At 51.7% G+C, this 21864-nt stretch overlaps 2 protein-coding genes across 2 annotated transcripts; one reads left to right on the top strand and one right to left on the bottom strand.

The window, feature by feature from the left end:
• Nucleotides 1-402: 402 nt before the first annotated feature.
• POLR3H (RNA polymerase III subunit H) lies at nt 403-6862 on the bottom strand. Its single transcript, XM_063154627.1, has 6 exons — nt 6593-6862; nt 5303-5399; nt 3620-3706; nt 2575-2638; nt 1739-1946; nt 403-1253 (listed from the first exon to the last, which is right to left on the bottom strand). Exons 1-6 carry the CDS (start codon nt 6701-6703, stop codon nt 1200-1202), a joined length of 621 nt encoding a protein of 206 aa, XP_063010697.1. The 5' UTR covers nt 6704-6862; the 3' UTR covers nt 403-1199.
• Nucleotides 6863-12463: 5601 nt separating this feature from the next.
• CSDC2 (cold shock domain containing C2) lies at nt 12464-21580 on the top strand. The gene is made up of 4 exons (XM_063154629.1): nt 12464-12678; nt 18823-19088; nt 19327-19449; nt 19718-21580. Exons 2-4 carry the CDS (start codon nt 18913-18915, stop codon nt 19878-19880), a joined length of 462 nt encoding a protein of 153 aa, XP_063010699.1. The 5' UTR covers nt 12464-12678; nt 18823-18912; the 3' UTR covers nt 19881-21580.
• The last annotated feature ends 284 nt before the right edge of the window (nt 21581-21864 follow it).

The following is a 21864-nucleotide window of genomic DNA, read 5'->3' on the forward strand; positions in this document are numbered from 1 at the left end:
AATAACAGTTGAGAATTAAGGGGTTCTAACGATGCTGCAGGGAGGGCGCTGATGACTCAGGCTTTGTTTTCACAGTTGGAGGTTAAGCAGACCCACTATCCCAGGGAATTACAGCTCCTTCCTGCCAAACGTGGCTGGCTTTGTAATTATGTGCAACATCACTCTCTTGGCAATGGGCCCTGCATAGATTTTACTCACTGTTTTGTTCCCTCCTTTCCTTGTACTGCTGTCAGGCAGGGTGATGGCAATTGTTTGTCATTGGCTGTTAGCACAGAGCAAAGCGTTGGTCTCAACTCTGTCTGCCTTGAAATCCAAGTAGCTAAACTGCAGGAGGCAAGTGTTTTCTTCCTGCTAGGCAGGAAGCTAATAGTTTCCCCACAAATTGTACAGGAAGGCAGGCTGTGTGGTTTTTACTATTTATTCCACTTACAGTATTAAAACCCCCACAAACAAGGATTTAGCTTGTTGCTCAAAGCAGCCTTGGTCCATTTCAGTCAATAATTTCGTATTTTCAGTCAAGCTCCTGCAAAGTTTAGTTCATTCTGCATAAATACAGCCCACCCAAAAAAGTCATTCCCTTCAGCACAATAAGCAGCCTGTAGTTTTCCACAGTGGTCATCTTCACTAAGCCTGAGTTACTTTTGGGTAAACTCTCATTCCTGTTCCTTCTCGGTCCTTGGTCCACACTTAGCAGAACACCACCTCCCCTGCTCTCTCAGCAACAGCATTTTCCAGGTCTCCAGAGTACCACACCTCTACTAACTCAAGCCTTTTGCTGTCTCTTCTTCAGTTCCTGTCAGGAGAAGGGCAGGTTTCTACTCCTCTGAGATCCAGCTCTCAGCCTAAGGAGTGATACTTCTCAATAGGTATTCTCTTCTGCCTTTACTCACTAAAGTCAATTCTTTCCTTGATTCAGGCAAGCAAAACAATTTTCCCTCTGGGGCAGGAGACCAAAGCTCCAGCTGAGTTTGTAGCTGCTGTGCTCAAGGCTTTTTGTGCCTGTAAATTCACTTCTGCACATCAGTGAAGACGTTTCTTGAAAGTCACTCTCTCTCTGGCAGCTTGGAAGCTGAAGGGAAACCAGAATAGCAGATCTAATTTCTTATTCAGCTTCAGAGGAGCAGTGAGCACCAGCAGGGTCCCATTATCCCCCAAACATCCACCGGAAAGACTTTTTGTGGAGGAGGCTCTGCTGGCAGCTAACTGTTTGTCCACCACGACAGGAGGCCCAGGCCTGGCTCGCTGATTGATCCCTGTTCATAGAGAGGAGAGTAGAGCATGCAATTGTAAACTGCATAGAGAACAGAGGAAAATGCCTAAAAACACATCATCCTTCCTGTCTAGGTTACAGAACACAGCTGCCCCTGGTGCAGATCCACCTTCCTCATGCACTGTACTCGGGTTTTATGCCAGAACACTGCAAGGAAAGACTGTTCGGTTGCCACACAGACCTTGATGTGCTGCTCCCAGCTCTGTGCTCTTCATGCACACACAGTTTGCTTTAAATCAGCCTCCCAGGGAGAACCATCAACAATCACAAAAGTGTTCCAGTGAAAACACTCAGAAAACAGAGCAACCACAAGAACAACCTCATTTCCCCCTTTTCCACTCCTTTCATTTGGTGACTCTGCTTCATGGTCAGCTTAAAGCAATCAGTTCCCTGGGAAAGGGGAGATATTTTAGACACTGAATAAGCCACAACACTCACAAAGCCGTAAGAACTAATGCACATAGTTACCACAAGAGTGTAGGGTGCCTCTTTCTTCTGGACTTCTTCTGCTGCATTTGAAGTGGAAACCTCCGCAGAGCTTGGACCGGTCGGTGACGTATCAACAAACGTCTCATCCACGACTCGGAAGCGGATCTCTTCCCCAATGTCCATGTAAAGGTCATGGGCCCCTTCTTCTGTCTCATATTCCCACACCCACACCTGCTCTGCTTCATCACTGGCCAAGGATTAAGGAGGGAAGCAGCATTCTGCTTGACAGATCACTTTCTGAGAATAGGCTCAATTCAGTTCTGAGAATAGGCTCGATTCAAAGCCTTTTCACAGTTATTTCCCAAACCACAATATGCCGTCCCAGGTCATTGTCTGCACAGCCCAGGACCCCCATCTTTGTGATTTTCCTGCATCAAGCTGTACGCTGCTTGTCTACACATTCCCCAAAAACACCCAGCAGCAGAAAAAGCCCCCAGACAAGCAGAACTCCTCAGACCCAAGACAACCTCGCCTACCACACTGGAGTACATCAGACACACACGTATGTAGACATTACATGATGTGGTAAAACCTGCACTCTATCTTCAGCAGCAGCCAAGACTGGAGGCAGGGATTATAACTGGGCAGGGGACACTGCCATTCATTTCCATCAGCAGGGACAATGATCCTGCAAAACCTAATGAGCGTGAGGGCCTGTCTAGCTGTGATAACAGTCTGTGGGCCTTGCCCGACAGAAGGGCTTAGCTTCTGCTGCTGAGCACCTTCATTGTTGCAGTGGTGAATGCCTGTTGGGCCAGCACTGCACAATCTTTTGGAATGAAGTAGTGAAGTTATCAAAGGTGATCAAAGGATACAACTTAGCTGGCTGCTGCAGGGATTCTGGTGGGATGACAATATCATCAAAGAATCCAAGAGAAACTGCGGAGAAAATAATTTGGTTAAGACTGAAACAATTCTTTGCAAATGATGTTCCACAGCGATTCCTAAAATGTATTTCTAGGCTCATTTTCCTTCCTCTCTCAGGAAGGACAGTGAGATTATGCAGGAATTACTCTTTGAGCCACAACACTCAATTTCAGTTGGCAGCAAAGCAACCACCCAGCTGAAAGTACATACAGCAACAGAGGGCACAGTCTTCGTGCCCGCTGGGAAAGGAAAAGGTTGTTTGGAGCAGGAATGGAAATGAAACCGTTCCAAGAAATGAGTCAGATGCTATAGAGGTCTGTGACAAAAAAGAGCTTAGAAATCACAGATGTAGTATGTTAAATAAAGACTGATATAAAGTTAGAACAGCCACCACATTCCCCTTAAGATTTCATTATGTTGAATTTTATCAGGGAATGGACCATGCCCAAATTCAGCAACAAAAGCAGCCAAGGTAACCTTATTGTCCTAATTTAACAACTTAGCAGCAGAGCTCCCTTGTATGGAAGACTCCGAGAGGAAAGAAAAGCAACTCATCAATTATATATTCCATGACTCTGGCAGCACCGTGTGCTCACAAAGACATTTCCCTGACACGTTTTCAGGTACAGGAAATGAACACAAATTTGCACAGCACTATAAGAAAAATACATCAGACCAACACAAGCCAATAGATCCACTTTGAAAAAAACAAATTCTGTTAACTGAAGCAAGGAAAGAAATCCAGTCTGTGCTCCAGACGGCTTTGCCTGTTATTCTTGGGCAAAAGGAAAAGGGAGTGTGGACAAAACCATCAAGGTCAGGAGAAGCTGCCAGGCTCAAACCACCAATCACCCTCAGGTCAGAGCAGCACTAGAGGCTGGTAATAGCCATTAACCAGCCCACAGAGAGCATTACTCCAGCCAAAATCAGTGTCTCAACAGCCCCAAGGACTCTGCAGCTCACGTGTCCCTAATGCCAGAAGTTGCAGTTTACCATGGACGCCATCCTGACTGCAGCTTTTAATCTGTCCAATCAGAATCTCATCCAGGAAGGGGTGGAAGACCACGTAGCGGAAATGCACTTAAAAGAAAACACATCATTAATGTTATGTCCATGTGAGTAAACTACAGTCCTCCCACAGGGTGGCAGCCATTAAAACAAAATCCCACATCCTATATGCCCTCTAAAACACCCCGTTTCTTTTACAACTTCTTTACAGGCACTGATTAGACAGAAAAATGGGAATAGGAGTCCTGATTCCTAACTGGTTTGTACAAATTCCGGCAGCAGCTGATCAGCAGTGTCCTGTTCCCAGCTCCCCAGTTTTGCAAGAAATTCACAGAAAGAAAGTGATAAACATGGAGCATGGCCTCTGATTAAGTTATGATGGAAGAACAATGCTCATGGTCAACAGTATCAGCTGAACTTATACTTTCTTGTAGTACTTCTGCCTTTTATCTTTGTCTGCAATGCTGTATTTTCATTAAATGAAATCTTTTAAATCAAGTATTATCAGATTAAACAAGGTTCTCTAACATAACTGGACTTTTCCTCCAAGCTAGATAAAATGTTTCTAACTAAGTACATAGCATTTGTTATTACAGGAATGCTACACCAAGACAATCAGCCAAAGGATGCTTCTGACAAACTGAACATCATTGCAGCTGTACCTCCTCATGCTCCTCTTTTACATAAAGCTAGGCTGTGCATTATAGAAAGAGTTATTACCAGACACAGCAGGATTTATCAAAGTGCTACCCCAGATTCTGAAAGCAGACTTTTTTCCCGAGCTCAGAGAGAAAAGTTCTCTTCTTTCAGTTCAAGGAGTAATTCTAAGTTGAGGAGTTGGATGAAGATTAAAGCAAGCCGGAAAGCCTGACATCCTCCTTCAGTATTAGAGAAGCTTTTATTTGCAGGAAATGAGTTCCACTGGAGTTAAAATTTAGACAAGGGAAGGCACACATAGCCAGTGCAGTTCCCTTCTAACAGGAGATATTTCATGTGCTCAACCTAGGATTCTACACTGTAAACTGAAACTAGAAAAATGCATCTCTTACCAGTCTAAACCTTTATTTTAACTTAAAAAATGAAATTTGCTTCTATGCACTTACTTCCAGTTTTTACTCAGATTTGCCAAGAGTCAAAGTAGAGAAATTAGTCATTTCTTATTAAAAAAATCACTAGAAATGTATGATGAACCAGATCTGTCTAAGTTTCAACAAAAGTGTCATAAAACTTCCAGCTAGTACAAGAGCATTAAATGCTGTACAAATGCTATATATAGAAACAGGTTTCATATCCTAGCTAGGGAAAATAAGCTTCAAAAAGAAAAAAAAAATCAGAGAAATGCAAACCCATTATTACAACTTATTTTCTATGGGCAGACTTTCAATAATTTTCAACTAAATTAACCATTTCCTTACTCCATATCTATGGTTTAACTATAGAACAGAGATGGGCTGCTGCAGAAGCCAAGAAGGATTGGCTATTTGAAGCTCTGTTTGTACCCAAAGAAATTAAGAGACTTTCAGCATGTTCTTCTTGCCCTCCTAACAGGAACACAGTTAAAGCTGTGAACTTAAGGTTGTTACTGTCCCCAACAATTGATCTCAGCTTACATTTCCAGATCATTAATTAACCTTCTGCAACACAATGTAACTGAGGAAAAGCTCTTACCCTTGGTATGTGATGCACCATCCCCAGGAAATATGTATGAATCTTCCAGCTTTGTGATATCATACAGACAGATGCAGAGCCCAACATTGTACACCACCTGACAAAAGGAAAAAAAAATTCAAGAGCAGTAAATCAAACAACCCGCAAGGTAAAATCAAGCAAACTATGGAATTCATACATTGTGCACACCTTTTCAAAAGGCAGCAACAGAGGGGTGGCAAAATGGGATGGAGTCTGTTTTGGAACACTGCCTCCAACACCACCAGCAGCACAGGGGAACCCCAATCCCAATGTTGTGGGAGCACATTTTCATGGCACTGGAAAGAACTGGAAAGAACACTGCTACAAAGAGAAATCCTTGGGGAAATTGTGAGTGGTGAGAGAGCTTGAGCTGCCAAGATAGTAAACAGCTCCCCATCATTCACCAGCCCCACAGCTTGTCCAAATGTTAAACATGTTTTTTGCTAGAGTTACACTCTCAGAAGCCTCTAGGCTTGCCTTTGTCTTATGTTATATTAGCTCTGGGGAGACACGAGTCAAACTCTTGGTTTCTCTGCTACTTCTGAGACAGCTTCACTGCCTACAAAATGTGAGGCATCTACCAGTAATCAGTGGAAGAAGGAAGCCTTCTGCTTTTCATAAACTGCCTGTATAATCTGCTATTCACAACCCTCGACCCCTTCAGCTTGCTCTTTTGAGCTCCCTTCACATTTACAGCTGAATTTTGAGTTTTGCACCTGCCCCATGTTGAAACCATACACTAATCACAGTCCTGGGGCTGCACAGGGAAACTCTGACCTCCAGGTCCACCAGAAAACACTTTTTATATCCTGCACCAAAGACCAACTTACTGCCACCATGTATTATTTCAATTACTAACCACAGACCAAATCAGCTATTAACAGCTTCACTTCTCTTCCAGTATTACTGTTCTACATGTGTTTATATAGTTTTTTTTTTTCCTTTAAATTCCCAACTCGATTGATTAGTATGCATTTGTTTTTCAGGTTGCATTTTGGATTGCTCCTTTTAACACAAACCAGCAGCTGCTCTCACTTCTCTTCCATGCTCCTCTGCCCCATCTGGTGTCTCATTATCTTCCCATTACAACATCAGCCATTAGAAAAATGTCCCCTTTGAGATGATACGTGGCTGTCTCTTTGTTTGCACTCGCAGGGAATGGCCTACACATCTAAAGCCCTGTGACACCTCAGCAGGCACAAACACAAGGAAGAAACGCTCGGGGATGTTGTGATGCCTGCATCAACCTAAACGTGGCCCACACTTTACCTTATTGGCCAATTTCTTGTTTAGCTCCTCAGCAATGGACTCGTTCAGTTTCCTTTCAAACTGCCAGGGAGGGATTCTCACAGTGTCAGTCATCTCCACCAGGACAAACATGGTGCCGGGGGGCGAGGAGACGCCAGCAGCCTCGGGAACGGGAGGGCAGCGAGCAGCGGGCCGGGAGGGCAGCCAGACGTGTGGCTCGGAGCCCGGCGGGGCGGTGTCCCGGCTGTCCCGAGGGAAACGGGCCCGGGAGCGCCCGGGGGTGCCGGGAGGTGCCGGGGGGAGCCGGGAGCGCCCCTCACTCACCCACCCACCGCACGCGGAGCGGCCCGCGCGCCCCGGCCTCGCGCCACTTCCGGCGCCGCCGCAGCCAATCGCGCTCGGCGGGCGGGTCGCGCGCCCTGATTGACACGGGGCGGGGCGGGGCCCTCGCCGCCGCCATTTTGTCCGTCCTCAGGCGGGGCGGGGCCGGGCCGGGCTCGGCCCCCGCTGACCCCGGAGCGGGGCGTGAGCCGGGGAGGCCCGGGGTCCGGTTTTGGCCAATATAAACCTGGAAAGGGGCTCAGCGCCCGGGCGTCCTTTGCAGGGATGCTGTGTAGTTCCCTCCTTCCCCTTCGCCTCCGGGCACTTTCTCCTCTGCCACAGCTGGAACAATTCCCAGCTGCGGTTATTCCGATTTAATTTACCATTTTCGTAAACTTCAATCCCGACAGGGCAGCAAAGATCACAGAAGCACGGAACAGGTCGAATAGGAAGGGACCACAGTGGGGTATTTGGTCCAACCTCCCTGCTCAAGCAGGGTTGATAAATAACATAGAGAATATGAATTTTCAGAGATAGTGTTTTATGTGTCCTACGTAGATAAGGAATGCCTGCTTTCTAACGCTTCAGATTGTGTTAGAAAGTTTGTTTCCCAGCCATTTTGGTATGGTGGTCATCCCAAAGCACATGGCACAGGAATTGCATCCAGAGGATTCCTGAGGAGACTCCACAGCCCCTCTGGGCAATCAGTTCCAATCTGTTCCAGAGGCCGGGCACCTGCACAGTAACAAAGTTCTCGAAGTTCTTCATGGTCAGGTGGAGCTTCCTGTGCACCAGTTTCTGCCCCATTGCCTGTTGTCCTATTGCTTGGCACCACCGGGAAGAGCCTGGCTCCAGCCTCCTGGCACCCTTCCTGTACTCATACACATTGATGAGGTCTCCTCAGTCTTCCCGAGCCCAAACAGGCCCCACTCCCTCAGCCCTTCCTCATAAGAGAGGAGCTCCAGTCCCCCAGTTATCCTCGTTGCCCTCTGCTGGACCTGCTGCAGGAGCTCCTTGTCTCTCTTGCGCACAGGAGCCCGAAGATGCAAGTCTCTGCCAATTCTTCAGCTGTTTGCCCACATCTCCAGCAAACCTGAGTGGGTTTATAATCCTCTTTGCACCTGGAAGTCCCCCACAGCTGTATCTGCCCAGTGCTTAGGTCAAGGTTCTTTTCAGGGACAAACTGCCACCATACAGAGGTGGAATAGTTTGAGTGTTAATTGCCAAAAAAGAAACCAACCCCCCTTGGATAATTTTTGAGGCCTCGGTGCATTCTGCAGTGAGGGAGAAGCAGCATGAGGGATGGCATAAAAACAAGGGGGTGTGCTAACGTCTGAGGTTTGTCAGGGAAATGAAAGGAGGTTGTTTGAAGTGTGCTTAAAAAAAGATCTGCCAGGAAAACCAAACATCCCTGGCTGACAGTGAAAACTGCACTGTCAGCATCATGGCTTTGATGCTAAGGCTAAGTGTGTCATCCCCCATGCTCCCCAGCAGCGTGTGGTGGGACAGTAATGAGCAGTTTAGGTAAGAAATCATTAAATGTTGAACTGTCTGGGAAAGGGAGGGGGAAACAAGGTTGGAAATACCCTGGCTAGGCCTCATTAAGAAGGTACCTGACTTGGACAAGGAGGTGTTGATTTCTTCACAATTACTCTGTTTCATCAGGGTCTATTAGGTTGTGGGGTTGTTGTTGGTTTTTTTTTAATCCACGTGGCTGGTCTGCCCGTGTTTGGCATGTTAGTATTAAATAGAGGCCCAGAAACAAGATTTCCCCGTCACCTGGGAAGAGCAGCAGCATTTTCCTTAGAGCAGCACCTACTATCTCAGCAAGGAGCTTTGCTGCCAGCACAGCAGACACCACTCTATCAGAACACCTCAACCCAAATCCCCAGAGTTTCTTGCTGCTCTTGTCCTACTTCAGGGAGCCTTACAAAGGCTCCTTTCTCCTGCACTCCACTCAGGGCTGCGCTAATCTCGGCACAGCACAGCTTTGCTGGCACACATGCCACATCCCTTGCTGCTCTGTCCTGGCCTCATGCAGGTCTGGCAATGCAAAGTTTGACCTTTATCTAGTGCAGCTTTTGCAGGTGTCTGTAGCTGCTTCAGAAGAGTGAATTTTTCTCAACCCTGTCCTGGCAGCAGGGGAAGAAATAGCTTTGGTATCACACAAGGAAAGAGAACTTAAGCACTGGTAGTTTTGGCAAGGTGATCACTCTGGGCGCTTGTATATAAGAACTGTAGGGTTAAATAGGGGCATGTGCTCAGGGAATAGTAGACAAATACCTGGGAGAACATGGGAGATGGAGGGAAGTGAATTTAGACAGAGTCATATCATACTTCCATTTCTGGCCCATTCTTGAGCTAACATTTTCCACACTTTCAATGCTTGTGCCCCATCGGGGGCTTTTGGGTGCCCAATACAAAGCAGACACATCTTCCTTCAGCCTTATCCACAGCCCCCAAAAACAGCTGTGTGAGATCTGCAGGGCCTTGCTTCATACTGTCTTGGGTCCTATGAGTGAGGTCTTTCGTGTGCTCTAGAGTGCAGACCAAGCAAGATGTGCAGAATGTCTCTCCTGTATCAGCCCTGTGATTGCCAGCAAGGATTGAATGCTGTGGGCCACTCCTCGGTAAGGACAATAAGATTCCTCTTCTCTCTGCAGCTGTGTGTTTCACTGAAACTTGCAGGTACTTTGATTTCATGCTGGGGAAACTGAATTGAAATGTGTGCAGAGAAAGCTGGTGAGGGCAGTGTCAGATGAGCTTCACTGCCTCTGGTACCAGGCTACAGTCACCCCAGAGCTGAGTCTGGCTGTCAGTGTTTCAGCCTCCACAAGTAACATCCCAGGCTGTGGGAAATTGTTTCCAGTCTCACTTTCTTCAGGTAGCCCCTCCCCAATCCCAAGTGGTGCCTGCCTGGGCTGTCTATGCATGACCGATGTTGCTCTGTTCCCACCTAGGTTTTCTCCTCGGAGGAATTCCATATTTCATAAGTGCTGTCTTCAATGTAAAAATATAAACAAAAGCCAAATTATGCTCTGTAGAATATGGGTGTTGCCTCAGCTAATGGTAGTGCTCAGAGTTGCACTATATTTATTGCTGCTTCTCAAGTGTCTTGCTGCTGGAGATGATGTGAACATCTTGGTTTTGCTGAGTTGTCTCCTCCCACTAACACTGACATGGTGAATACCCAGAAATCCACAGTGCCTGCACATACTTTTTTACACATAGCCATAAAGTCTCTAGAGTCTCTCTCAGCAGTACTGGGGCTTTTCCAGTATTTCAGAGCATGATTCTCAGTTGCTGGGTTGGTTTTTTTTTTTAAGCTTTAGCTGCTGGAATCCAAGGGTTGCAGAAGAGTTTTTCTGTTCCTCAGAGAAAATACCAGACATTTATCATTCTCTTGATTGTATAGGAAAACTGGAAAATAATATCTGAAGTTACCTGAAGGATTGGAACCTTTGAGAAAAATGAAAGGGGCCCCCAAATTACTTGGTTTAAGATTTCCTCTGTCCCCACATGCCCATGGCTCTTGGAGAAAACTGGCTCCGAAATGCTAGGGGAGGTGAGTGGTAATTTGCATCTCAACAGTTCTGGCCCTCCTTTGATTGACTCCAAAGGAATTATGTATCTTCTCACATAAAAAGTCCTCCCCGCTCCTGCCTGTGCTTCCATCTCTGCAGGCATCTCTGGCACCCCCACTCCCACTCTCTGTTTGATCAAAGCTTCCCCTCTTCTCCTTTTATCATTTTTAAAGCATGCCTGCTTTAGACTCTCTGCCTCCTCCGCTGCAGCACATGCCCAGAGTCACCTTCCAGCCAAACATACTTCAAGTTCCTGTGCATTTTCCATCAAAAGCCTTTATGTGGGAGAGCCAAAGCTGTCCCCCAAGAAAGGAGAAGCCATCTCAGGATAAACTCAGAATGAAGACTGAGAGCTGGCTGGGGCCTCTTCCCCTTCTTTTGCAAAGTTCTGAAGAGTAGACTGGAGAGATAAGACTTGTGGTGTCTGTAGGGCATGAATGGAGCTCATGTTCTGCCATGGAATAGTCCTTGAAAAGCCACAAACAGTGCGTGATGGACAGTGGTAGAACACACTGGCACTTGGAGTTTCAGTGCTTTTTGGTGCCCTTGCCATGGACTGTTCTCTTCTGCCTGTGGAGCTTTTTTCTGCATTAGAATTCATTGACAGGAGACAGACAAGTGCCTTGTGATCTCATCCCTCTGTCAAAGCCCTTGGGACAGCCCCATATCAACACCCAGTACCGAGATGGATGGATGGATGGATGGATGGATGGATGGATGGATGGATGGATGGATGGATGGATGGATGGATGGATGGATGGATGGATGAATGGATGGATGGATGGATGGACGGATGGATGGATACAACCAGGTGGAGCAGTTGCAACCCTCACTCCTGCCTCTGTGCCATGCCTTGTGGTTCCCACACAACTTGTGTGCCACCCTGCAGCCCTGAGGGTGTTTGTGGAACGGGTCTGGTTAGTATCACCATGTTCAGCTACTTAGAATGTATCAAGGAAAGAGTTTAAGGAAACAAAAGCAACCCACGACCACCCCAGGTCACAGGATGCCCATAACAGCTCCCTGCAGCACTGACACTGCACCATGGCTGTTCCAGGTTGCTGTAAATTTTATTTATGCTGTAAATTTTATCACAGGGACTTGCTTGGTAAAGTGCTGATATTGACTACCTTTCTACTCCAAAATGGGGCTGATATCATCTAAATCGCCCCTGAGTTATGCCTGCCCAGCCTGTTCTTACCAGCCTGCAGTGATGGAGACCCTGCTGCTTGGCCCGGCAATCTACTTGAGTAATTAACTGTCTGTTCTGTTAGAAAGTGTTTTCTAATGTCCAACATCAATCTTGCTCTTTGTAATTTAAACCCCATTACTCCTCGCCCTATTCCCCAATGGACTCAGCAAACGATTCTGCCCTGTCCCACTGCCCCACACCCCGACCAGAGAAATTCTCAGGCGGATTTAGGGCATGGCCTCTGCCCGCAGAGGTGGCTCCCCTGAGCACGGTCACACATGCACGAGGGAGAACAGAAAGGAAAGATCTTTTGGCACAGTGCACTGATAGAAATGAGACCCTTGGAAAGCACGTGGGTTTGTGATGGCTGACTGTGGGCCCCGAGGGAATGGGGCAGTAAGAGGGGCTTGTGGCATGTGCCTCTTGTTCTCTCCTACTGTAGTACCCAGGGGTGCTTGGGCAGGCGGGAAGAGCGGCTGCAGGGCACGAGTGGGACTTGGGGTGACAGGGGAGAGTTTCACCCATTGTGAGGGACCCTGTCTGCATCCCTGCCTGCACTGCACACCCCATCCTGCTGTCCCTACAGCCCGTGGGGCGGCCCCACTGCGTCCGGCTGTGCCACTGGCGTGCGTCACTGTGCGCAACCGGAGCGATGCAGCCCCCCGGGGCCGACCCTCGTCACCGCCGGCCCCCCATGCAGACTTTCTCCTTTAAGCCCAGCTCGCTCAGAATTGACCGGGCTGATCCCTCCCACCTGCCCGCTCCCCCTGGCCCGGCCCTGACGTCAGGGGAAGGCGTGCGGGTGCGTGTGTGTTCGAGGCGCACATCATCCATCCGCACATCAGACAGCGCAGACCCGTCAGCCGGCAGGCAGGCAGCCGAGACAGCCCCCGGAGCCGGGCTGCAGGCGACACCGCTGCTCCTCGCTCGGCAGCGGAGCAGCGTGCGGCCCCTCCGAGCCCCGATGCTCTGCAGAGCGCAGCTCCAGGGAGCCCGTCGCTGCTAAGGAGGTGGGTAAGGGCACGCACAATGGCCATGCAGCGCGCCAGGGCTATTTTAGCCGGAGATTAAGCTTCACGGACCACCTTTTTCTTTGGAACCTGCTCTTTCCTTTTGACGGTGGAGAGGTGCGAGGATGAAGCGTGACTTCCCTCCTCCGGTTTGGTTATTCCCCACCAGCCTCAGGAACAATAACTCCCCTGGGGGTGGCGGCGGCAATGTTGCACGTCTGCTTTGGCTTGGGGGCAAATAATCCAGGGCTTTGCCACGGAGGGCTGAGCTCAGCTGGGATCCGGCTCTCGGATTGCCGGGTGAGCGGGAGGCAATTTGTGAAAAATCTGACTTATCAAAGTAGGCTGATAGTTATGGGGGCTGGAATTGGGATTTCTTTGGACTGGCAGCAGTATTCCTGACGATGGCAAGTTAGATCCACAAAGGAGGAAGGAAGGACACAGACGAAGATGTCTGTGCCATGTCTTTGAACAGATACTATGCTAATTAAAAAACATAAAACCATCACAAGAAAGTAAATAAATCTCACAAATTTGGTATTTGGGAATGATGATTATGCATACATGCTTTAAAGGTAAATCAAGCCTCCATGATGGTTTCTCCCTTTGCTTCTCCTTTGCATTTGTCAGCCTGCTTGCTTTCCCTCATGGCCTCTCTGAGAACTGGGCAGCCCAGCACTGACTAAGGGAGCTTTTTATAATCAATCCATAAAGGTGACATTCATATTTTAGCGCTAAGCAGGCTGTATCGTAGGCGAGACTATCTCAGCAAAGATCTCTGAAGTTGGGAATGTGATTGGCTTAGCTGGGGAGGGGATGCTGTCAGTGTGCATTGCCCAAAAACCGCCTAATTTTATTTTTCATATAGTAATTTGTCTTGTAAAAGGGGTTTGTAATAGGCAGGATAGGTGAGAAAATGGCTTTGCTTGGTATTTAACTCTTAACATGATCTGGTGACCAGAAAAGGGGAGTGGGGGAGCTTAGAGGCTTTCATTAGCATCAGACAGAGACAGCATTTATAAAAATCTGCCAGACACCAAGGCTGTGAGCCTTCTCCGAGGAAGGAAGGATGGAGAAACATAGCCCAGCCAGCGTTGCAGTGGCCCTGCTCACAGAAACCCTGCCTGGAGCCATCGTGGTTCCTCAGCTGGTTCCTGCCCTTCATGGCAGCCCCCCTGGGAGATCTGCTGGCCACCGTGTTGTTGTTGTGTCCCTCGGCAGGTGAATATGCCCAGCAGTAGAAAAATAGGATTTTTGTTCTTGCATTGAGCTCTGGGGACGCGCTCGTGCGTCTGGAGGGGTGTAGCTCTTCTCTGTTTCAGCCTGTGTCTAGACAAGCTGAGTCTGGGGGGGCATCAGCCTCCCCGAGAATGGCAACGGGCCAGAGCATTGCTTTCTGTGCTCCACACAAGGGGTGAGGAGATGGCTGCTGGCAGCTGGCTGTGGAGATGGGGTGTCTCTTTGACATACAGAGACCTTTTTTCTGCTGGGGTGGGTTTAGAGGGGTAGTAAACCTGACTCCTGAACTGAGGCCACTGGCAGTCGCAAGGGATGGAGAAAACGTGATGGAGAGTGGCATGGAAGAGCCCGTGCAGGAGATTGCTGCAAAAGGCAGCCGAGGGAAAATAACCTGCAGCTCCTTGGCTGGGGCGGGGGGAGCAGTGGCACTCGGGAGAGCCAAGCGTGGTGGCAGGCAGCATCGGAGCTGGGGGTTCACAAAGATGCAGGCAGCATCCGAGCTGGGGGTTCACAAAGAGAAGCGGCGTCGTGAAAGGAGCTGCCCATAAAGGCGACGGTGTGGCCGCCGAAGGGTCACGTCCAGAGCCGGAGCGTGAGGGCCGCCGGCAAAGCGGCCACCCACCCGCCAGTCCATCACCCCGGGCATGCCGGGGGTGCCCGCGGACGGGAAGGAACACAAAGAAACGCCGCTCGGGAGGGCCGGCTCGCCAGGGCGATGAAGCTAATTAAATATGTATTCCCCCGCCCGGGCGAGGCAGCGTGAGGGGGCTTTTTTCGCTGCCACTAATGAACGGGGAGTGGCAGATAGAGGCTGCTGCCTCTTCAAAAGGCTCTTTCCCCCCTTCTAGCGGGCCTTGAAAGGCTGTTTAGTTAAACAAGGTCACAGCCAGCACCCAAGTCAATGTGTTTGGCTTTAAAGAAGGGGAGAGAGACAGTGATTTTATTTGATAAACCGCAGACCTTTCAGTCGCTGCTGATGAATGGGGTACTTGGATCTCGAGATAAAAGCTGATGTGTCTACTGCCTGTCTGCCTTAATTGGCCTGGGTTTCCTGCCTCCGCCTGCAAGGGCTCCTGACTGTCAGCTCCTCTTGCTCAGGAGCCTGCCCTCCCAAAAATATAAAAGCTAAGCTGCCTTCTGCTGCCAAAGAAGACCCTGTCACCAGAGGGCTCTGGGGTTTGGCTTTGAGATGGTTTTTTGGGGGCGGAGGAGAGGAGGTGAGCAGGGAAGGAGGTGTTTTTTTATAAAGAGCATCCTTTTAGGAAGCCCTGGGCTTGCAGCCACTTTCCTCCTTGGCTCGGAGGACTGTCACCCCGGGAGACCCTCGGAGCAAAGCCACCAGGAGGAGATGGGGAGGAGCGAGGGGGAGTCCGGCAGTGGCAGGGGAGGGTGGTTACTCTGGAAAGGCTTCCCGTGCCCCGCGGCAGAGCCGGGCTGCTGCCGCCTCTCTGCTTGCTTCCTCAAGTGACCCGGATTCCGTCCCTGCACTGCATACGTGCGTGGGGTGGACAGAGTGTCATGGGGTGCTGTCAGCCAGGCCGGGAGAGACCTGAGGTGGGGAGAGATGCTCTCATCCTCAGCAGAGATTACTGTGGCCACAGGAGATTGAGGAGAGGGTGAAAATGCCTCTCGTGCCGAGGTACTCCCTCCTTGTCCCCTGCTGGGGCTGCATTGTGGAGAAATGGTTGGGGAGAGGATGGTGGGGTGGAGAGCAGGGAGGGAAGGAGGACAGCAGACGTTTTCCCTGGTCTGCATCTGGGCTGGGAGGGGAGGAGACACTGGTGAAGATATGCTCGTGTCCTCACTCTTCTTTCAGCCTGCTTCTGCCCTGAGTTTAATTTCCTCGGTCCCTTTGTTTGCAGCAGGGATTTAAATGAAGTGGGAGGTAGGATACAGCCCTGGAGACCCCCATGCGCCAAAGCTCCTACACGGCCTCAGCTTCACCAGCACCACCAAAGCCAGGAATTGAGCTGCTGGGCACCAAGGCTGACCAACAAATCTGGGATGCTTGATCCTGGTGCTGAAGAGGGGCTGAGTGCTGCTGGCTGAGCGAGACAGCCTCAGCCTGGCTCCAGGACAGGGATCTCTGCTCCAGCCCCTGTTCCAAGCAGGAGATAGAGCAGGCAGCTCTGTGACATGTCCAGGCAGTGCATCCACCAAGGATGGGGATCCTACAGCCTTGCTGTGCCCTGTGCCTGTGTTTATCCCAGTGAGCTGCCCCCCAGCATCCCCCTGGGCCATCCAGAGAGACCTTAGAGTGCCTGTGGGGGATTGCACCTCGCTTGCTCTCCCACAAGGAGCAAGCTCAGCTCCTGGGGACAAAGAGCAGCCCAGGAAGGCACCCTGAGCTGCTGCCCTCAGCTCTCAGGAGCAGACTGTCTGCCTCCTCAGCACTGCTCTTGTTCTTCACCACTCATCCCCCAAAACAGGGAGCCTTCCAGGGCACCTGGGCCTGGGCTGGTCCCACAGGTGAACCTGGGGCAAACCCCTTCTTGGTTGCCACTTCATCAGAGCACACCATTTTGTCCCTGCAAGCTCCCCCTCCTGCACACCCCCTTGCCTCTTATTTTAATTTTGCCTCTGGGAAACTTCCATCTTTCCAGCCTCTTGTGGATGCCAACCAACTCCCTCAGCATACTAATAGTTTGCTCCAAGCATCCTTATTCAGGTTACATACCCTCCATTGTCCCTAAACTGGTGGGGGAACAGAAAGGGCTCCTCTGTCAGAGAAAGCCACACAGAGGAGGTGCACCACCGTGGTGAGGCCATTTTCAGAGTGACAGCTTCATGATGTGGCAGAGAACTGAGAGCTATTTCTCTCAAATCATCCCACTCCTCCAATCCTGACACCTCCTGGGAAGGTGACAAATGCTGCAGAAATGCATGGGAATCGCATCACTTCTAAAGTGCTCTAAAGTGGCCAGGCTGCTCACCAGCACAGGCAGGGAGGTCAAATGCGGGCACAGATGGGAACTGTGAAGCAGTTTAAGGACTGGTCTGGCTTTGGGATGTCTCACTTGGGTGCTCCCTGAGCCTTGCTGAGCTCCTTAGGCATGGAGGAAGGAGATGTGAGCCTGAGCCTGGGAATGGGACAAGGAGATGCTGAGCCAGGGTTTGGGGGAAGTAGATGCTGAACCTGGGCATGGAAGCAGGAGCCGAGCAGCCCCTGTGTGGGGTGGGATGGAAGCAAAGGCAGATGTGCATGCTCCAGTTGCTGCATGGAGGAGAGGAGCCACTGAAGCACAGGAAAGGTTTGGTGTGGGGATGGGTGGGGAGCCAGCAAAGGGAAAGACAGTTTGGAGAGGTCTGCAGCCACAACTGGAAGTTGTCTCAGAGGGCAGGAGGAACGTGGGTGGCTTCTGCCTTGGACTCTAGTGTGGCCTTTACTGCCTGGGCCGGGGAGAGAAGCTCTGCAGGGCTGAGAGGGAGCAGCTGTCAGGAGGCTGGCTGAGGGCTGCCCATGTGGGGGCAATCCAAGCTGGACTGGCAGCCGTGGGGGCCCAGTGGCAGGCACAGCCCCTGGCAGAGGAAGAAGGTGGAGGTGGGTGAGGGGAACAGGAATTGCCTGGTGCCTCCTTGACACTTCAGCTGCTCTAGAAATCTTTTCCCATGTCCTTGATGCCTGCTAATTTCAGAGTGGAGGTGACCCCCTTTTGTGCATCCCCCCAGGGCCTTTGTGTCTCAAAAGGCCACAGTGAGTCAGAAAAGAAATTAAATATTCTCTGTGTTTCCTGGTGTGTGCAGGTGTTGTCCTAAAAGATGCTGCATGCCCCAGTGGGGTGCAAAAGTGCAGATGGGGGTGCTGGGGAAGGGGATGGGATCCATGGGATATTGGGCTCCTCAGTTCCAAGTGATGGAAACTCCTGAGGAGCAATGGAAATGGGTGAGCCCCCACCCAGTGCACCCAAAGAGAGGTGCCCTCAAGCAACCCCTGGCGTGGGGCACCCTGGGACAGAGGCACCAGCGTCAGATGCAGCAACTGATTGGAATGAAAATCAACAGAGCAAGGCTTTTCTCAGCAAGCAGCTGCAGTCCTGATCACACATCAGAACATCTGGGAGACTGGAAAATGCACAGCCCCTCCAATTTCATGCTGGGGTGCTTCAGTAAGGACAAGAGTGCCCACAATTGTGATTGCTCTGTCTGCAGGGTTTCTGCCCCTTAGGGCTTTAACTCCTTGCAAATGGCATGATGCCTTCAGAAACTGGAGCCTGATGATGGCAGCAGCAGGAGGTTGTGCTTGTGTAGTGGCTGGGCTGAGGTGCCTGAGGGACACGAGGGCTGCTGGCAGCCTCACCAACAGTCTCCTGGTGTTCCTTCGTTCTGTAGGAATGTGTCTGGATGGGCAGCAGCTGCTGGCTGGGATTGGGGTTGTCCCGTAAATCCTGTGAGGCTGAAGCAACCTCCTGTGCTGAGAAGACCTCAGACCCTGACCTTGACGTACTGACCTGTTGTCTCAGCCTCTTTTCTTCACTTTTTAAATCAGCAGATGGGGGATGTTCTCAGAGCCTGGGACTGGAAGCCCAGGCATGCTGGCACTGCATGGGGATCCTTCCCAAAATGGTCCCTGCCTGTGGCAGCCCATGCCCCACTGCTTCTTTTCCCAGGGTGTGCTTTTTACTGACTTCACCTCAAATATGTGGGATTATCCTGGCAACTGAAAGGTTGAACAAACCAGGTTCTTCCCTTGGGATTGATTTTCTGGAACATCCCAGATGACTTCAAGTTGGGACGGGCTTCCTGGGGCAATTCCCAGTGCTGGAGGTTGGGTTAGTGTCCAACACTGAGGGCTGGCAGCGTGTGGGAGCTCCGTGCTCCCATAAATGGCTGGGAGCTGAGGGACAATTCCACTTGTGCCAAAAGCCTCACAGAAGGCCCTGTAACTCCAGCCCTTTTGCTCCCCAGGTCACCAGCAGCAGGCCCACACTCCTGGGCATCCTTTCTCCTGCTGCCCACCCGCCCGATCCCAAGACGGAGGAGCCCAGCGACCCCGCCATGTCATCGGAGCCCAGCGCCCCGCCGGCAGTGCCACCCCTGCACTCGCCCAAGTCGCCGGTGTGGCCCACCTTCCCCTTCCAGCGGGAGGGCAGCCGCATCTGGGAGCGGGGCAACCTCCTGCTACGGGACCTGCCCAGCCCCCTCCCCACCAAGAGGACCAGGACCTACTCGGCGTAAGTACCTGCTGGGTTTGGGACTGTCCCGTTAGTCACCTGCAGTGCCTGCAGGACCCTCTGCACCCGGAGCGCTTTGTCACCTGGTGCCCGACATTGCTGCACAGCCCTGCCCAGAGTGCTGCGGGTGGGTGCCCTGCACTCGGCCTGGAACCATCGTGTTCATAGCAAAAATCTCTCCCTGTGCCTCCACCTGGGCAAGGGCCACCAGTGAAAAATCTTCCCTTTCCTTCTGTAGGACAGCACGTGCCTCTGCTGGCCCCATCTTCAAGGGTGTCTGCAAGCAGTTCTCTCGCTCCCAGGGCCACGGGTTTATCACCCCAGAGAATGGCACTGAGGACATTTTCGTGCATGTGTCTGAGTAAGTCCCAGGGCTGTGCGGTGCTGGAAGGCCCCAGGGAAGCCATGCCATCAGCATGGAGCTGGAGACTTGTGGGCTGGGGTGTGGATGTCTCCATGGGGTGGACATGGGTCTCTGCTTGTCCTGTACCTTCCATCATCAATGGGCTTTCTTTTCCAAGGCACCACTGGTGGGTCAGGTGCCTTCCTTCATTCTGGGTGGTCTGGGACAGGGCTCCCTCTCTTGGCTGGGGCACCACCACCATCACCTGTCCTTTCCTCTCCTGCAGCATCGAGGGAGAGTACGTCCCAGTGGAGGGGGACGAGGTGACGTACAAGGTGTGCCCCATCCCTCCCAAGAACCAGAAGTTCCAGGCAGTGGAGGTGGTCCTCACCAACCTGGCGCCCCACACGAAGCACGAGACATGGTCTGGCCAGATCATCGGCTCCTAGGCGCCCGGGGGGCTGCCAGCCGCTCAGCCCCGTGGAGCAAGCCTGCCCAGCCGCTCCCAAGGGGCGTGGGGGCAGCCGAGGCGGCGGCGGGGCCGGGGCTGCCCCCAAACGTGCAGGCGTTTGCGTTCAGTGTCTTTTATAAGGTTACGGTTTCCTTTCTCTGTGTGTGTTTGTAAGTGTCTGTCGAGGGGGACAGGGGAAGCAGAGCCCTCCCTGACTGTCCCCCAGCTCCAGGGGCAGCACCGAGCCCCATGTTCCATTCCTTGCTCCTGAGGCCACGGGGAATAGAGGAGCCAGTCCTGGCCCCAGCCCTCCAGCTCTACTGGGCTGAAGCAGGTGCCGAGAGCAGGAGGGGGTGGGGAGAGGCTGGGTGGCTCAGCTCACCCTCCTGAACTCCACTCTGGCAAGATGGGCGCCCCACTCAGTCCACAGTGGGACGGCAGCAGTGGGACATGCCCTGGAGCAGGGACAAAACAGGGTGCTGTGGGGTGGCATATCACTGTGCGGGGTCTGGGTGGCTGAGACCCATCCCCATCGCTGGCAGCTCACAGCACCCACCTGAGCCACATCCCTCCATCACAAGATCTCAGGTTAGCGGTGCCACAGGGAGGAGACTGGTTTACAGAAAGTAAAAATTTGGTTTTAAGAGGCAGACAGCTGCTGGCAGGGCACCCAGGGCACTCGGTGCCGTGCCTGGGGGGCTGCACCTGGGCACAGGGCAGGGGGCACTTGGCACCTCTGTGCTCCCTGCTGCTGCTGGGCAGTAATGCACTTTTCTTGGCTCAGTGCTGACATGGTTTTGGGGAGACGGGCACTTTCTCCTCCTTCTCTTGCCCCCCAGCCCCCTGGGGACCCCCTTCCCATGCGTGTGTGTGTGTGTGTGCATGTCTGTAGCTTGCTGGGGCGGTGAGGGGCTGAGGGGTCTGAGCAGCCTCAGCCATGGGGCGAGCACAGCCACCTCCTCCCCAGCCCCTCAGTGTAGGCAGGGTCTTGTATACAAAGCACAAACTTTGGTTTTGGTCTTTTCTGCCATACCCTGGCCAGGTGGGCTCCCACAGCCCCAGGGAGCGACAGGGCAGAGGGCACTGGGACAGGGACAACGTGCACTGGGCTCAAGAGCTCACCCCAGGGAAACAGTGCTGATGCTCCAGGAATTACCAGCATCTTCAGGGGTTCACAGCAGGGCTGGGAACAGTGGGGTCCCAGAAGGTCCTCCCAAGCAGGGCAGGAGGGGACAGGCAGCTCCCAGAGCACCATGCCAGCAGGAGCTGCTGGCACTGCTGGTGCTCAGCATGGATGGAGAGGGGTGTTTGCCACCTTTCTTGCTGCTGCTGTTGCCAACAGGGCGAAGCGGGGAGAGGAGCAGAGCGAGGCTGGTGCCACGCAGGACAGCTGGGCCCTGTGGATTCAGGAGGACCATGCTGGTGTGGGAATTGCCCCAGAACCCTCCGGCCCATCTCACTGCCAACCCAAAGCCTGGCTCTCCCAGGGGCTGTGGCAACTGTGGCTCAGGCTCCAGGCATGCCCAGGACATGCAGTCAGCTTGGCCAAGGCAAACTGTTGGATTTTTTTTTTTTGAAATAAACTAAAACCCTAGACTTGTTGGTGTTTTTACAACTCTGGTGTGGTTCCCGCCTGTCTGACCATGTGTCAACCTTTGTAACATTGGCAATAAACCATTAAAAGTGACTTTCCCATGAGCCCTGCCCATCCTGGCTCTTTGTGCTGTGTGCATGTGTCACAGTGACTCTCCCAGGTAAAGCACCTGTAGCACCCAGGAATTGATCCAGACATCAGAAAGGACTCCCCCACCGTGTGTCCCCCAGGGGGCTGGAGATGCTCCACACTGTGGGCCTGGGACAGGAGGCTGCTGCTCACCTGAGGGGTGACCAGGAGTGGGGCTGGCCCCCATTGCAGTGGGGACTTTGAAGTGTGTCTTGCGTGTTGTGTGGCTGCCCTTCACCCAGCACAGCCCGGCACAAAG

The sequence above is a fragment of the Melospiza melodia genome, chromosome 4 (genome assembly GCF_035770615.1).
Source record: "Melospiza melodia melodia isolate bMelMel2 chromosome 4, bMelMel2.pri, whole genome shotgun sequence".
In the NCBI taxonomy this organism is placed as follows: domain Eukaryota; kingdom Metazoa; phylum Chordata; class Aves; order Passeriformes; family Passerellidae; genus Melospiza; species Melospiza melodia.

What these genes read in the sequence shown, in the direction of transcription:
- POLR3H (XM_063154627.1), bottom strand. Translation starts at nt 6,703, where the DNA reads ATGTTTGTCCTGGTGGAGATGACTGACACTGTGAGAATCCCTCCCTGG. An exon ending in CTGCAGCAGCCAGCTAAGTT is followed by an intron (nt 1,947 to 2,574) that starts GTATCCTTTGAT and finishes ATCCTTGGCCAG; the next exon opens with TGATGAAGCAGAGCAGGTGT. An exon ending in AGGCACCCTACACTCTTGTG is followed by an intron (nt 1,254 to 1,738) that starts GTAACTATGTGC and finishes CTCTATGAACAG; the next exon opens with GGATCAATCAGCGAGCCAGG.
- CSDC2 (XM_063154629.1), top strand. Translation starts at nt 18,913, where the DNA reads ATGTCATCGGAGCCCAGCGCCCCGCCGGCAGTGCCACCCCTGCACTCG. An exon ending in AGGACCAGGACCTACTCGGC is followed by an intron (nt 19,089 to 19,326) that starts GTAAGTACCTGC and finishes TTCCTTCTGTAG; the next exon opens with GACAGCACGTGCCTCTGCTG. An exon ending in ATTTTCGTGCATGTGTCTGA is followed by an intron (nt 19,450 to 19,717) that starts GTAAGTCCCAGG and finishes CCTCTCCTGCAG; the next exon opens with CATCGAGGGAGAGTACGTCC.